This window comes from Condylura cristata, unplaced genomic scaffold, assembly GCF_000260355.1.
Source record: "Condylura cristata isolate star-nosed mole 26May11 unplaced genomic scaffold, ConCri1.0 scaffold00020, whole genome shotgun sequence".
Classification (NCBI taxonomy): Eukaryota; Metazoa; Chordata; class Mammalia; order Eulipotyphla; family Talpidae; genus Condylura; species Condylura cristata.
The window spans coordinates 5,474,084-5,487,504 of NW_004567121.1; the positions used below are offsets into that span (position 1 = coordinate 5,474,084).

Here is a 13,421-nt window from a genome sequence, read left to right on the forward strand (position 1 = left end):
CTTTATTAAGGGTAAAAGCTTCTCCCTTCTCCTGGCAGTGAACGACATTAGGTCTTGAGGGCTTTGATTGGGGAGGTAGATGTGATTCAACGTCTCATCTCATCTCAAAGAGAAGAAAAATCAAGAGCTGTCGATGGTGGGCGTAGAGCCATTCCCACACCATTCATTGACCTGGCAGCTTTTCACTTTTCCTGGACCCCCCGTGTGTTGCTTAGCCACTCTCCCAGGGATTGTGCGGTACAATCCCTGCAATAGTACGGAATACACCTCCATGTGATGCCTGCTAGTTTCTAAAATATATTTCAAACATCACATGTGCAGAAAAATAATGAGTTGAATTGTACACTCTGTGATACATTTTCACAAAGTGAATGCACCGTGTGGCCAACCACTAAACCAAGAATTGGGACACCAGGAAGGCCCTAGAACTCCCTTTCTCCCCTAAGTACCTGCCTTACTCCCTAAAGTCTAACCCCACAAACATACATTGACATTGTTTCCTTGATAAAGCAGATTGAATTTTTCCAGAACAGAGAGTCCTCTGCTAGCTCCCAGGAAATCAGTGTACCTCTAAGTATAAAGGAAAATCTTGTTACTTTGGTTCCTTGGGTCAGCCTACCATCTGTCTTCTACTTACTTGTGAGCAAATAATACGCAAAGTCACTGAACAGTGTGAATAAAGGAGTAGGTCTGTTTATTCTTTGACCAATAACTACTCCGAGGTAGCTTGCAGAATGAGGCAATAGGTCCTCCCTGGGGGGGCCAGGGGTTAAGACTCAGCACTATGAAGCAACCCGCAGTCACTGCAGCACTGAGTTCAACCCTCCATCAGGAAGGTGACCCGCATAGAAGGCATAGGAAGGCTAGACCCCTCCTTTTTGCCCTCTGCTCCCCTCAGCAGTGTATTCCAGTCAATCTGCCTGTTCTGCTGCCCATTCTGTCTCTAGTGAATCATACCCCCTGCACCTTTGGCCTATACCCCAGCTCTTGTATGCATAAATAAATAAAAAATTTTAAAGAATGAGATAATAGATTAATGTAGCAGTAAAGGGTTCTAAAATGATTCCTTTTTTTAAATTTATTTATTCATACAGAACTGGGGTACAGGCCAGAGATGCGGAGGGTGAGAGGATTCACCAGAGACAGAGTGGGGAGCAGAACAGGCAGATCGACGAAGTACACTGCTGAGGGGAGCAGCGGGCGGGTCAGGAGAGGTCTGCCACGCCATGTGGATCTCCTCCAGGGCAGGCGGGGATCGAACTCATGCGGAAGTGACTCAAGCCTCTTAGTGCAGTGCTTTAACCCGCTGCACCACCAGGGAGGGCCCTAAAATGATTACTTTTTTAAACAATAACGACAAATGCTAAATAAACGTAGTCACATACAGTTCTTGGGTTTCTTTAACATTTTCATGCATTTAGGGGAATTTAATTTCTTATAAAATCTTATATCAATAAAACATATTATCTCCATTTATCCAGAAATCATGGTAAGCATAAAGTGTTGAATCCCTTCTAACATTATAATCAGTTACATCAAAATGGATCTAGTTTAACGATTATTCTTAGTTTCAACATATTTTAGGATTCAGCAACAAAGAGGAAATAGAAAGTAATGGAAAGCAGGACATCCTCATTTATTATAGACATTATTGGGTTCTAAACTACCTCACTTTAAGAATTTTCAATAGTGAACCAGAGAAATGTGGAATGATTTAATGGACCATGAGTAGATCTAACAGTGGTATCAAATTGCTTTTTTTCCCCTGTCCTTCACTGCCCGAGGGGATCTTTCTACTTACTTTATTTCAATTGGGGGCACTACCAAGGGGAAGAAAAATATTACCATTGGCCTAATACCGATTGTACCAGCTTGTATTCTTCAAATTTTATCTTTCTCTAGAGACCTATCCATTTCTTTACACCCAACTCAATTTCTCAAATTTCTCTGTCAAGTTCCCAAATAAAAATACTTGGAAAGCCCCCAAAGAAACACAACACAAGAGAGGCAAAAATTATTCTCCAAACCAGTTTATACATTTCATCAAAATCAACTCCTTGAAATACATATAAACTTAAAATAGGCAATGCTACCTCTATTATGTACATAAACTCTTATCGATACAAAAACTTTAGCCTTTAATGTATTTTTAAGAATGAAAATCTGTTTTCTCATGTCCTATTCAAATCAATAACCTTACATATTAGCATTGTTTTCCCTGAAATAAATATTTTCAGGGCTTTGGGGTACATCTGTTATGTGAATCATAAATTTTTGTCCATCTTTTAGGGTGACAAGGGCTTCTTGCCCCACAGGAAGGCTGAGTTTAATGGCGCTTTCGGTGGCTTTATCTTCCAATAATACCTGGATGACCTGAGGGGGAAATATTTCAAAGAAAAAGGTTAAAAGAGAAAGCATGCTATTTCCTGTTGCATAACTCACCATCTGAATTCTTCTACCACACGTGTGTGCATTTATTCCTCCTACAGGAGATGCTAATTTCTCAGGGGAAACACTGAGGATATGGTGAGGACTTCATGGAAAGAATCTCAACCCAGGATGGGCTAAGAGACAAGTGTGAGGAAGGGGAGCATGGGGTGCTCTTTAAGAAAGGGAATAGCTGCCTGTGAGGCAGGGAAAGCAAACAACGCGTCCCCTGTAGACATGTGACAGCCCAGATCAGCTATAAAAGTCAGGAGGGAGCTTGTGACATGTCCCTGGTCTCTGTGGCTTCAGCACTTGTCACTTCAGTTGCTGTCCATACGGATGCCACTTCTCAATTGCTATCAGTGCTGAGCTGAGGCGTAGTTGGCTCAAGGCCCATATCGACCATCCTCCACCATCCATTAAATATCTGTCAAGTCTCTTTTACCCACAGATAAAGGGAAAAGCATCTGTGGAAACAGTCACATACCCGAAACCATGCTTTATGTTGTCCTCCAGATACTAATAAAAATGGATGCAGATGAGCTAGGTTCACTCAGAAGTCGGGAGCTCCTTGCCTAGGCAAATGTTGGCTAAAATTGTACCTCAGCACTTTTGTTTCTTACTTTCTCAATTCTCTTTTCAAAAAATCTTGACCAAATGACAGAGGAGGGACAGGTAAGGTGATTTTTAACAACAGCAGGATTTATTTATTGTTAACAGTGGAGCTGATACTAGGAAGAAAGAGATGGTAAGTGTGGAGTGGAATATTTTTCTTTAGAATTTGAAGAATGTTCATGTACTACTGGCAACTAAGTCTGGATCTGATTTTTAATCATAGAGAAATTAATGAATTTTAATTAATCTCACAATTAATTAGATCATAAACATGTTTAAATTGTATGCATCAAGTTTGTAGGAACAACCTCATGCTTTTGTATTTATGCTTAGTATATTGTGCTCCCTATAGTGCTCGGCCTCATTAAACATGTTGTTTGGTTGGGCAAAAAAGAAAATTTTAAAGAAAAAATTGGTTAAATTGACACTCGATTGGGTATAAATTTGAGAGATTCACAGATTCTGATGTTAATTTAAGAGTCGGTTCTCATTTAAGTCTCTGGCCAGCGCAGTGAGTCTTCCTCTCAGAGACACAGGCTTATATGCCATCTTTTCCTTAGTCTTGCACCCAGGGACGACTGGCCAGTACTTGGACATGATTACTGTCATGCAGAATAGAGGTATTTTCTTGGTCTGATTTCACTAGTACCCCCTCAGTACGCTAAGAGAGAGGGACAAGATGACCTCGACTGAACTGTTAATGAAAGTTTATTTCTAACTAACCCTTTCTAAATTTAACAGAAACCATCACTGCCTAATGAAAAGATATTTCTCTTCTTTCAAAAACATGGTCTTCATCAATAACAAGAGCTACTTTCCAAAATATTTCTGCTGTTTCAACCCCTGAATAACCTAAATTGAAAACTGTGTTGTAGATTAAAAAAAAAATTCTTTATTTAATATCTGTAAATTTTTGCTTTATCCTTAAACACACCTTGGTATTTCATTATTTGGGACATTTCTAGAATGTAGAAGAGGGACAGATGGATACGCCAATCCAGAATGCTGACTTCTGTGGTTACGCTGGTGCAGGGCAGTGCTAAATTGCCCCAAGACAGCGACTACGCAGATGCAAGCTGAATGGGGCTTTAATTCGTGACAGATGAATGCAGATGGGCACAGAGGGTGTGTATTTTGCTGATGATGAGTGCAAATGCTGAATAATGAATGCAATGAAAATTAGACCAGTGGAACTTTTTTGGTGTTAGATTGTTTAATTCACTGTAGCTAATTCAGCAGGCATGCATGAACAGAAGTGGATTTAATTAATCCCTAATGCATATTACCTTGGATTATCTGACATTCATCTGCTTTTATTGCTTTATTTGTAGTTCAATTAAGTATTTAATATTGTCTCTATTGTTCCCACCAATTAAATATAGGTCAAACTCTATTGCAATCAACTCTATTGCAATCTTCAGAAGAACTAGAAGAGGACTGCGTAGAAAGTGGTATGGAAAGGTGCTCTGACTAGGCAGTTTTGTTGGAGAAATAATAATGACCAGTAGTTATGCATGCATACTAGGTTCTAAGAATTTTACTATTTAACTTATTTAAATCTAATAATAGCCCCATGGAATTAAGTACTATTATTTCCCTTTTGTAGACAAGGAAATTGAGAAATAAATTAAGCAACTCGCTCTCAGCTACTAAGTGGAAGGAAATTTGAACCCAGGAAGTTAAATGCCCATTTATTTCCTTGAATTATCAAGCTTAAAGATTTTAACTGACTGCTTTTGGAATTAAATCAATGGTAATAGCCTTTGGGAACAGAGAGAGTATGTGTTAGAACAGTCTCGGAAGAAGATCCATGGAGGTTTGAATCCCTCCTCTGCCAAGCCAGTAGACCTTGGAAACATGACTCAACCTCTCATTAGCCCCAGTTAATGAAATGGGGGTAATGATAACACCCTATCACTGGGCTTCTGAAATGATACATTTAAATGTTCAGCATAGGGAGCCTTGCATAAATAATAAATATGATTTTTATATTTTTCAAGATGCATCACAACTCCATTTTTTCAAAACCATTTCTATTGAGGCTACTGAATATGCTCTTTCTTTGAGACCAGTGGCATTTTCAGCACATACCACTCAGTCGAGTAGTTAGTATGGTCTAGCCTTGACAGTTCATCTCCAGGAAGGCAAGACCCAGGCCACCCAGATATTCCATAACACTAATTGTGCCAGGTATTTATTGAAGCCATACTGATCAACAGCTATTATAATCGCTCCTGGCAAAATGACCTGAAGCAAAGATGAATTCTAGAATTCTTTACTGTCTAGACAATGTGGTCTTCATGGGTTTCCTGAACACACTGTGGCCCTCATTTCCCCCAAGACCACTGTTTGGGAGTGGGGCCAGAATGCGTTATTACCTTATTGCCTGTGGTGCCATCCACCAGGAAGCCCAGGACCCTTAGAACTAAACTGTTTAAACCCATGGTGCACCGGCTCTGACTTGTATGTTTCAGCAACACCTGCTGTGGTTCTGCACTTGGACTTTCACACTCCTGAGCTGGTGAAGAATCCGGAGGTTGGAAGAGTGCCTGGTCTGGCTGGCCAGGAGACTGATCATCTGGCAGCACTTCCTTGAGACTTCCCACACTGTCCTCCTCCTCTTCCTCTTCTATGCACGACTGAAGTATATGGATCACATATTCCAAAAGCAGCAAATGAAACAGATGCCAGGAACCTACATTTAAATAACAACCAACAATGAATAATTAGATAAATAGACAGGCAGACAGGTGGACAAACAGATAAAGCACCATGGGACTTAGAACTCTGCTGGGACTTTTAACTCCTGTGTACTAACTAGAGTCTCACGCCGTTCACTGACCCTGCAGCACCCTGGGCAGGACCCACTTCTATCGCACTATACTCATAGAACCCAGCAAGGCAACTTTTGGCAAGAGAGGACCTAGAGCTAGATATGAATTTGACATAGGCCATGGTATGAATCTGAAACCTGAAGGAGAGCAAAACAAGTCGATGCTGTTCTGAAATAGGTTCGAATTAAAGGTCCTTGGAAACAGTTTGGACAAGAAATACACTCTGACTCTCTTCTGTTTCTCTGAAAGCAGGAGCTAGGCCTCCTATATGGAAGGTGCTCTCCCTTTACCAGGAGGTAGCCATGCATCAGAGACCGGGAAGTTAGAACCCAGGAGGCTGAAACAAACTTGTTACTTGCTCACTAATTTCTACACCAAACTCAAACGTCTGTCCTGTCAATTCTCACATTTATTATCTTTTTGGGACACTTCCTGAAGTCTCCCATTTTGGGTTTTTCTTCTGTTAACCTGTCTTTAAACATGACAGTTTGTTATTAGCTCAGCCAAAGAACCTAAAAGGGAAGAAAGAGAACAAACATATTCTGGTCTGTAAGCCCAGCTAGTGTGAGGTGGGAGAAAGGCAAACTACAGGGAAAAGGAAGATGGCCATCCTAGAGCTGGGCACAGTGCCCTCAGCCTTCCGTGGCTGTGATAAAGAAGCCCGGGAGGGTGATGTGGATGCAGAGAGCAGGACCTGCTGCCGCTGTCATGCTGGCAATATGGGTCTTTCCCTATTGCCTGTCCTGCTGTGGGAAGTAGGTCGGGCTCTGGCAGAGGCTCAGCAAGATGAATCCTCTCACGGGGCCAGGGACGGCCATCGTTAGAGGGGTGTATATAGGAGAGTGGCAGGCAGGGGACTATGGCATTTACTGCTCTAAATCTCTTTGGGCTTTCCCCCAAAGAAAAAGATAATTAATGTTCAGCTGAGAAGCACAGGGGGAGATCTGGCCTACTGCAGTTGTAAAAAGATATTTTTTTTTAATGAAGATAAAACTACCACTCTTACACAGATATAAAATCAATGTAAGTCAAGGACTTTGTATCACTCACTAATTAATGAGGGAACTAATATGATGTTATAATGGTTTCAAAGGAGAATTCAAAGTACTAAACATACACAGACGGTAAAATACACTGACACTGACTTATAAATAATGCCCCACAGATCTGTCCTCAGGGCAGTAATCAATCACATTTACCTGATAAAACTAGTTTGTATTTCTATGGAAGAGAATCATTTACATTATCATCAGTGTGTTACAATTTACACAGTTGAAAATTAACTCAAGGACAGTGAAAGGTGGAGATAACCTGGTTGAAGGGTATGCTGAACCTTTTTATCCATTTCAAAGCTGTTCGTTCATTTCCAGAAATTTTTTGGTCCGTTTCAAAGTCTTATACATTGCTCATTATAATTCTCTGACAAATCTGTGGTGGGAGATAACTGGCCTGTCTGGATGGGATGAAATGACCTGGTCTGGAATAAGCCTGTTCAACACCTCCTGGTCCATTTAACCTTGAGAAACCATGGTGCATGTGAAAAGGAACACTACTGGCATTAACACTTGATACCACATGAATATCCAGAGAAGGCAGACCAAGGAAAGCAACAGTAGCTACAGGGCTGGATTTCTTTTCATGATTGCACACGAACACTGTCCTATCATTTTCTCCTGCAAGAGCATTAGCATAAGGCAGGCATTTTGGACTCCATTAAAGGGGAGAGCCTCATTATAAATGGGTGTTGCCTATATAGAAACTTATAGCAGCGACCCTCAAAAGAGCTCCAGGGTGTTTGCACAACTAACCTAGAAGAGGGCTTGTCTCTTCCTCAATATTATACCTACCCCTGGCTGGGGATCAAACTCAGGACACAGGCCACTCGATAGCTTCATAGTACTGAGACCTTTAACCCTTGCGTCACCCGGGAGGCCCTCTAAACATCTGCTTTTCTTATGCCTTTTGAACTAACCCTCCTTCCCCTTGAAGGCACAGGTCCGTATTCCATTCCTTAAGTTTAGGATGGAGTAATGTTTTACTTGCTAGACTTCAACTGGTTTCTCGTAACTTTGGGGCCCTCATGCACCTGAAATTAGAGTTTCTCCTGTTAATCTGCCTTATGTCACCTTAGTTATTAGACCAGCCAAGGAATCTAGAAAAATAGAAAAAAAAAATTCTCCTCTACAGCACATAATACAAAAACAAGAGGAGGCTGCCACATGTCCAGCATTGATTGATGGGATGGGCAGCAAGGTGTGGCCTGTCTGAGCTGGAAATGTGTGTGCCTCTTGGAAAATATCATTATGGTTTTGCATGGTTTTCTGCATCTGTGGTATGTTTTCAATCAAAAGATTAAAAGGAGATGACTAGATTCTACATAGCAATCTGGAAAATACTTACGCTATAATAATGGTCTGAGGGTACTTTATAAAGTGCTTTGTGCTCTCTGACTTACCGAAACTCTCTCTGTGGCAGAGAGTCATGGATTTGCTCACGGCAGTGAGAAGGAAGTTCCATCTTAGCTGGAAGCTGGCGGCCAACTTGATAAACTCCTCTTTGCTTCTGCTTGGCTATTACATATTTGTGAGAAAAGATGCTGGACTTACGACAGAATCAAGAAGAACATGTTTTCAAATGCACGTTTACTCATGCAGACATTGTCAAGTTGTCAAATGAGAAAAGGAAGAAGGAACCGTAAGGTGAGAGCGAGGGCCTATTTCTGCTCTTACTCTATCTCTGGGAGGAGGCAGAAAATTTGCTCTTTTTTTAAATTTTGCAATCCCAGAAATTAAAAAAAAAAGAGGTCACTTGGCGAGAGTGACAGAAACACCAAGGGGCAACCTCCCGGCTGCGTACGTGGCATTCACCATGGAGTGTCAGTGTTCCTTGGACATTTGCTGAGCCCGACCCCAAAAGAGCAGCACAGTGCTGGTGTAAAGAAATGGTGATTATTTTGGAAAGCATGTGGAGGTTGCCACCATGGCTTGTGAATTACCTGAGGCCTGGAAGGACCCAGGCCTGCAGAACAATGTCATTTAGTGGCACTAAACTGAGTACTGGTGAGGCGCTTCGATGTGCAGACAAGAAGCTCCCCCCATCTAGATTGAGAACAGCTCTGGAGCACACTTGAGTGACTATTAAGGCACATGAATTTTCCATGCACATGGTGGAAGGATGTTGTAAATCCTCTCCCAAGTCTCATCCATGTGTGTGGGCCACTCATGGGCTCCGTGGGAGTGTCTGAAGGAGACAAGGAGAAATGGGGATGTGTCCTTTCTCATTTCTCTGTTTCTCTTCCCTTCTGCTCCCACCGAAGGCCCCCTGATGACTGTTCTCGGCTTGGGTGGGTGTGACTGTTGGGTGGTAGAATCCTTGCCCCAAGACTTCTGTCACCTGACACTGGGCTCTCTGGGGGAACCCTGGTGTTCAGCAAACACAAGGAGACTTTCAAAAAGTATTGCAAGAAATCCTCTGGGCCATCATGTTCTCCACACAAACATTTAGAACCGAGCCATAAACATTATTTAGCATTCATTCCTCTGCTCACCACCAGTTTGCGTTTTCATGTTCCTACATTTAGAAATTATCCTTGGGTCCAAACTACATGAGGAAGTGTTACAGGTGGTCCCCAGGAAAAGGGAAAGTTCCAGGTTCCCTGCCCCACCCAGGAGGGTGGAGCTGAGCAGAGAAAGAAGAGAAAGAAGAGAAAGGAGAAGGAATCTGAAGAAGGAAGCAGGATGGAGAGCCAGGAGGAGACCTGAGGAAGCCACATGGAGCAGCGAGCATGTGATGAAGAAACCGTGCTTGTTTCCTGACCCTGGGCTGGTTAAGGCAGATGTAGGTGAGATGCCTGTAGGGAGGTGACTATGGCAGTGTTTATATTGATTTTGATTTTGCTCTTTTGCTCCCAGATTTGTCTGGCTATTTCTGACCCTTTTCCATGGGTCCCGGCCAGAAGGTGCTTTACTCTTATGGCGGGTTTTCAGGCCTTGCTTTGGGCCAGTCCCTTTCGGGTGGACTTTTGCCCACGATGGGATGGGTCACTTCAGGTGTTTGATTTAGAAATTAGATTCTTTGTCTTCTGTATTGTATACTCACTGTATTAAAGTCCCTTTTCATTAAAGTTTTATATGTTTTGTCTTGATGTGACGGATGGCAGAACTGATTTGGAGCAGGCAGGTTTGGGGGTTCAATGGTGTCCCTTTCCCTGTCTTGTAACAGAAGGACTGGGAGAATGAAACACATGACAGATTCAATATTTCTCTCTGCGAGCAGCCTGCAGATGCTAACAACTGATGCCATTAGTCATTCCTGACAAGCCCAAGGGTTTATATTTTAGCAGCCTGGGTATTTTATTGACAGTGGTCTGTTTTTTATCAGCCAAGCTTTTTCTTCTTCTTTTAAAATAAAAACAAGTCCTTCAAAGGCATGCAGTTACAAAAATACCATTTTTCTAACATGCCTCATCTGTGAAGGCTGAGATAGGATGATGGAGACTTGGAAACACACAGTGTTAGGTGGCTTCAAATGCAGGGAGGCCTGTCACATTGGTATTAGTGGTCTTCATGAGCTCATCTTGGTTAGAAACTGAATGAGTATCCAAAACAAGGAGCAGAGGGCTGAAAGGTTCTATCAGTGACGACCCATCAAAGGAATAAATGTCTCTGTAGCAATGCAATTCTAGACAGGTTACCACTGTCATAAATGAGCTTTGCTAAAGGCCAACAAAGAGGAATAAAAACCATGCATTGTCAGGGACAATTACTTTCTAGAAGCAAAGAATGGAAAAACGTCTGCCAAGGGTTGGAAATGACTTTGTTTCTCCCTGAGAAGTTTTCTGGTTCATCTCTTTATGGTTAATGAACCCCCACTCCCTTTATGGTCTTTGTGGACTCAGTTTTACTTCTATCCTTTCTCCTGGGCTGGCAGGACAGGAATGTGGAAAAGTCCAGGTGGGGCAAGAAAGGGACAGAAAGCAATGCAAGCAGTAACTTAAAAGTGCTCCCCAGCCTAGGGAAGGGGGAGGCTGCTCCTTGTACTAGGCTCAGTCAGTGAAAAGATGTATTAACCAACGACTGAAAAGCCACCACACATCAAATTCCCAGTTTTCCCCCAACAATCTCTTTAGTTACAACATACCCTCTAAAATCGATGTAATTTTTAAGGGGGTGTGTGTCTCTCCCAGGACTATATTTTTGAATTGTCTTCCTGTAGTTGTTTCTGAATAAGCCCATTTTGTTGGGGAAATAATGGGTGCTTTTTGTTTGGGGTCAATAGTCTGCTCCTAAAGAATGATGGCTAATGTAGATGATGATGAAAATCAAGTTATGAAGTAATTCCCAAGTGGCATGCATGTCAACCAGAAGCACTACCCGTGTCAAACACAAGTCCACCCATGTATAAAATCAAGTCTTCTCTGATTGTGTGAAATCAAGCCTGACATTTCACCGGGATGTCCTGCAACAACCCTCAAACACTACTCTTCTCAAACCGACAAAATCCTCCTATATATTCTACATGCACACACACCATGCTCGCCTGCACACACACTCCCCTGCGTGTGTACATGTACACTCATGCACTCTCACCTGAGCACACACACTCACTTGGGCACACACACACACCTGCATGATGTGCCAGCTCCTGATTCTGGTCTTGCTTCAGGAGACCCCACCTCCCCATCCTCAACATCCACACCAACCTTGACATTTTCTGACCAGAGAACTCTAGAGAAAACTCTTGTTCACCAGCCCCCCCGCCCCAGGTAATGGACACAAGGTGCTGTAATTTAGCTACAATGATCCACACCTATTTCTTCCCTTTAAAAGACATCATGGTTTTGTACCTGGAAGACAAATGCTTGGAGATTAGAAGACAGAGAGTTCAGGAATACACTAAGATCTGTGGATGTCCCCAGCAAAGAAATTAAACTGCTTAAACCTATAAAGAAAGAAAACAAACAAAAAGATGCACAGCTGCTCTGTAGGTATTTGTATACTAGGTAACCTAGGATAACATCTGAATAATAGTTCAAAGGAATTCCCTGGGGCTTCACACTTGCTTGAACACAAAGGATGTATTGCAAGGTTGGGTTTGTCACCTCTGTGGTCATCTAATGCAAGATTGTACAATCTCACCTCTCAGGAACCGCCTTTGCCGCTTGCTGGAATGGACTTATTTTGAAATAATAACTCCACCTTGTAATTATACAGAACCTGGCTTCAGATGAGCTCATTGCACAATGCAGACATGACCTCACCTATCCTTGTCGTTTTCATGAAGGGGTAGTTTATTCGTGAGCTTTATGTGATGGTGGACATCAAAGCCAGAGCGGGAGGGATGTTAAGTGCCTCGCCTGGGGTCAGACACTCAGCATAGACCTGAAGGGTGGAGTCCCAGGGCGTGACGTGGGTCTCAGGTCATTCACCTGAACAGGCAGCATTTTCCACCCATTTGAGTGCCATCATGTACAAGCAGGATTTAGAAAACTCAGTGGGTTGCCATGGCCGCAGGTGAGGCTTGGTCACGGTTCATCTGGAAGATCTTTTGGCCAGACCTCAAGCACTTGGCAGTCAGGTGTCAGCAGTTGCTACCTGTGCACCGTCTTCCTGCTGGCTCTTTGCCCGCTTGCAAAAATACATGAGGATGTCAGTGGAGCACAAGGGCCCCCCGATCAGGTCAGTGGGAACACGGGAGAGACACTCATGCCCTTCTAGCATTTCCCAGGGGCAGGCTATTGGCAAGAGAGATGGGATCTCTGGAGGAGGTACCAATCAGCACTCTGCTCATAGCTCTGAAGCTGCTGGGGAAAGACCAAACTGACGCCACGACAGGCTTCAGAATGCTTCTGAGCCAGCCAGGCCTAAGTTTCAGTTATGAACAAGGCGCCAAGGCTGAGTTTAACAGTAAATGTCCTAATCTTACTCATCCCGTAGCAACAGCCAATTAACAAGTAACCAGTACATATCAGGAAATGTGGGCTGAGTAGCGAAGGTCACATCTTACATGCATAGACTAACCGGGTTAAGACAAGATAACTTTGTTCAATGTCAGCCAATCAACATACTGCTGAGCTAAAACTCCCTTCTGCTGAGCTGAAACTCCCCTCTTTTGTAATAAAAACCCTGCCTTCCCTGAGTTTGGGGCTCTCAACTTCAGCTGCTGCGTCGTGCATGTTGGGAGCCCAGGCTTCAGCTTGCAACGAAGACCCTAGTGTGCTTTTCATCGGAATCGGCTCCTTGGTGGTCTTTGGGAAACTCGAAATCTGGCACAACATTGGTTCCCCTTTTGGCTGCGGGGCTGGCTGGAAGGGGAGCATCCCAGAGGCCCGAAGATTTGGAACGGTGGAGATAGTCACGGGTAGGAGGTGGAGGAGGCAGAGGCCATTAACCGGAACGTATAGACCTATTTCAATATTTTAATAACTGATCGGTCCTACCAAGGTTGGCCTACTTCAAGGTTCAAGAAGAGGACAGATGCATGGTAGGCGCTGCTCTTAACTCTCTGCTGACTCCACATAGCTATCCAGGGGTGGTCACATATGCC

General features: G+C 43.1%; 1 protein-coding gene across 2 annotated transcripts in view; it reads right to left on the reverse strand.

The window, feature by feature from the left end:
* Window positions 1-2,025: 2,025 nt before the first annotated feature.
* The window catches only part of RFX8 (RFX family member 8, lacking RFX DNA binding domain), a 52,218-nt gene continuing 40,822 nt past the window's right edge, over window positions 2,026-13,421 (reverse strand). For both annotated transcript variants that reach the window (XM_012727396.1, XM_012727397.1), the window contains 4 exons: window positions 11,722-11,816; window positions 8,332-8,446; window positions 5,421-5,737; window positions 2,026-2,373 (listed from right to left, as the gene is read on the reverse strand). In XM_012727396.1, the coding sequence (XP_012582850.1) occupies window positions 2,197-2,373; window positions 5,421-5,737; window positions 8,332-8,446; window positions 11,722-11,816 (704 nt within the window). In that variant the 3' untranslated portion in view covers window positions 2,026-2,196. The remainder of the gene's footprint in view (window positions 2,374-5,420; window positions 5,738-8,331; window positions 8,447-11,721; window positions 11,817-13,421) is intronic.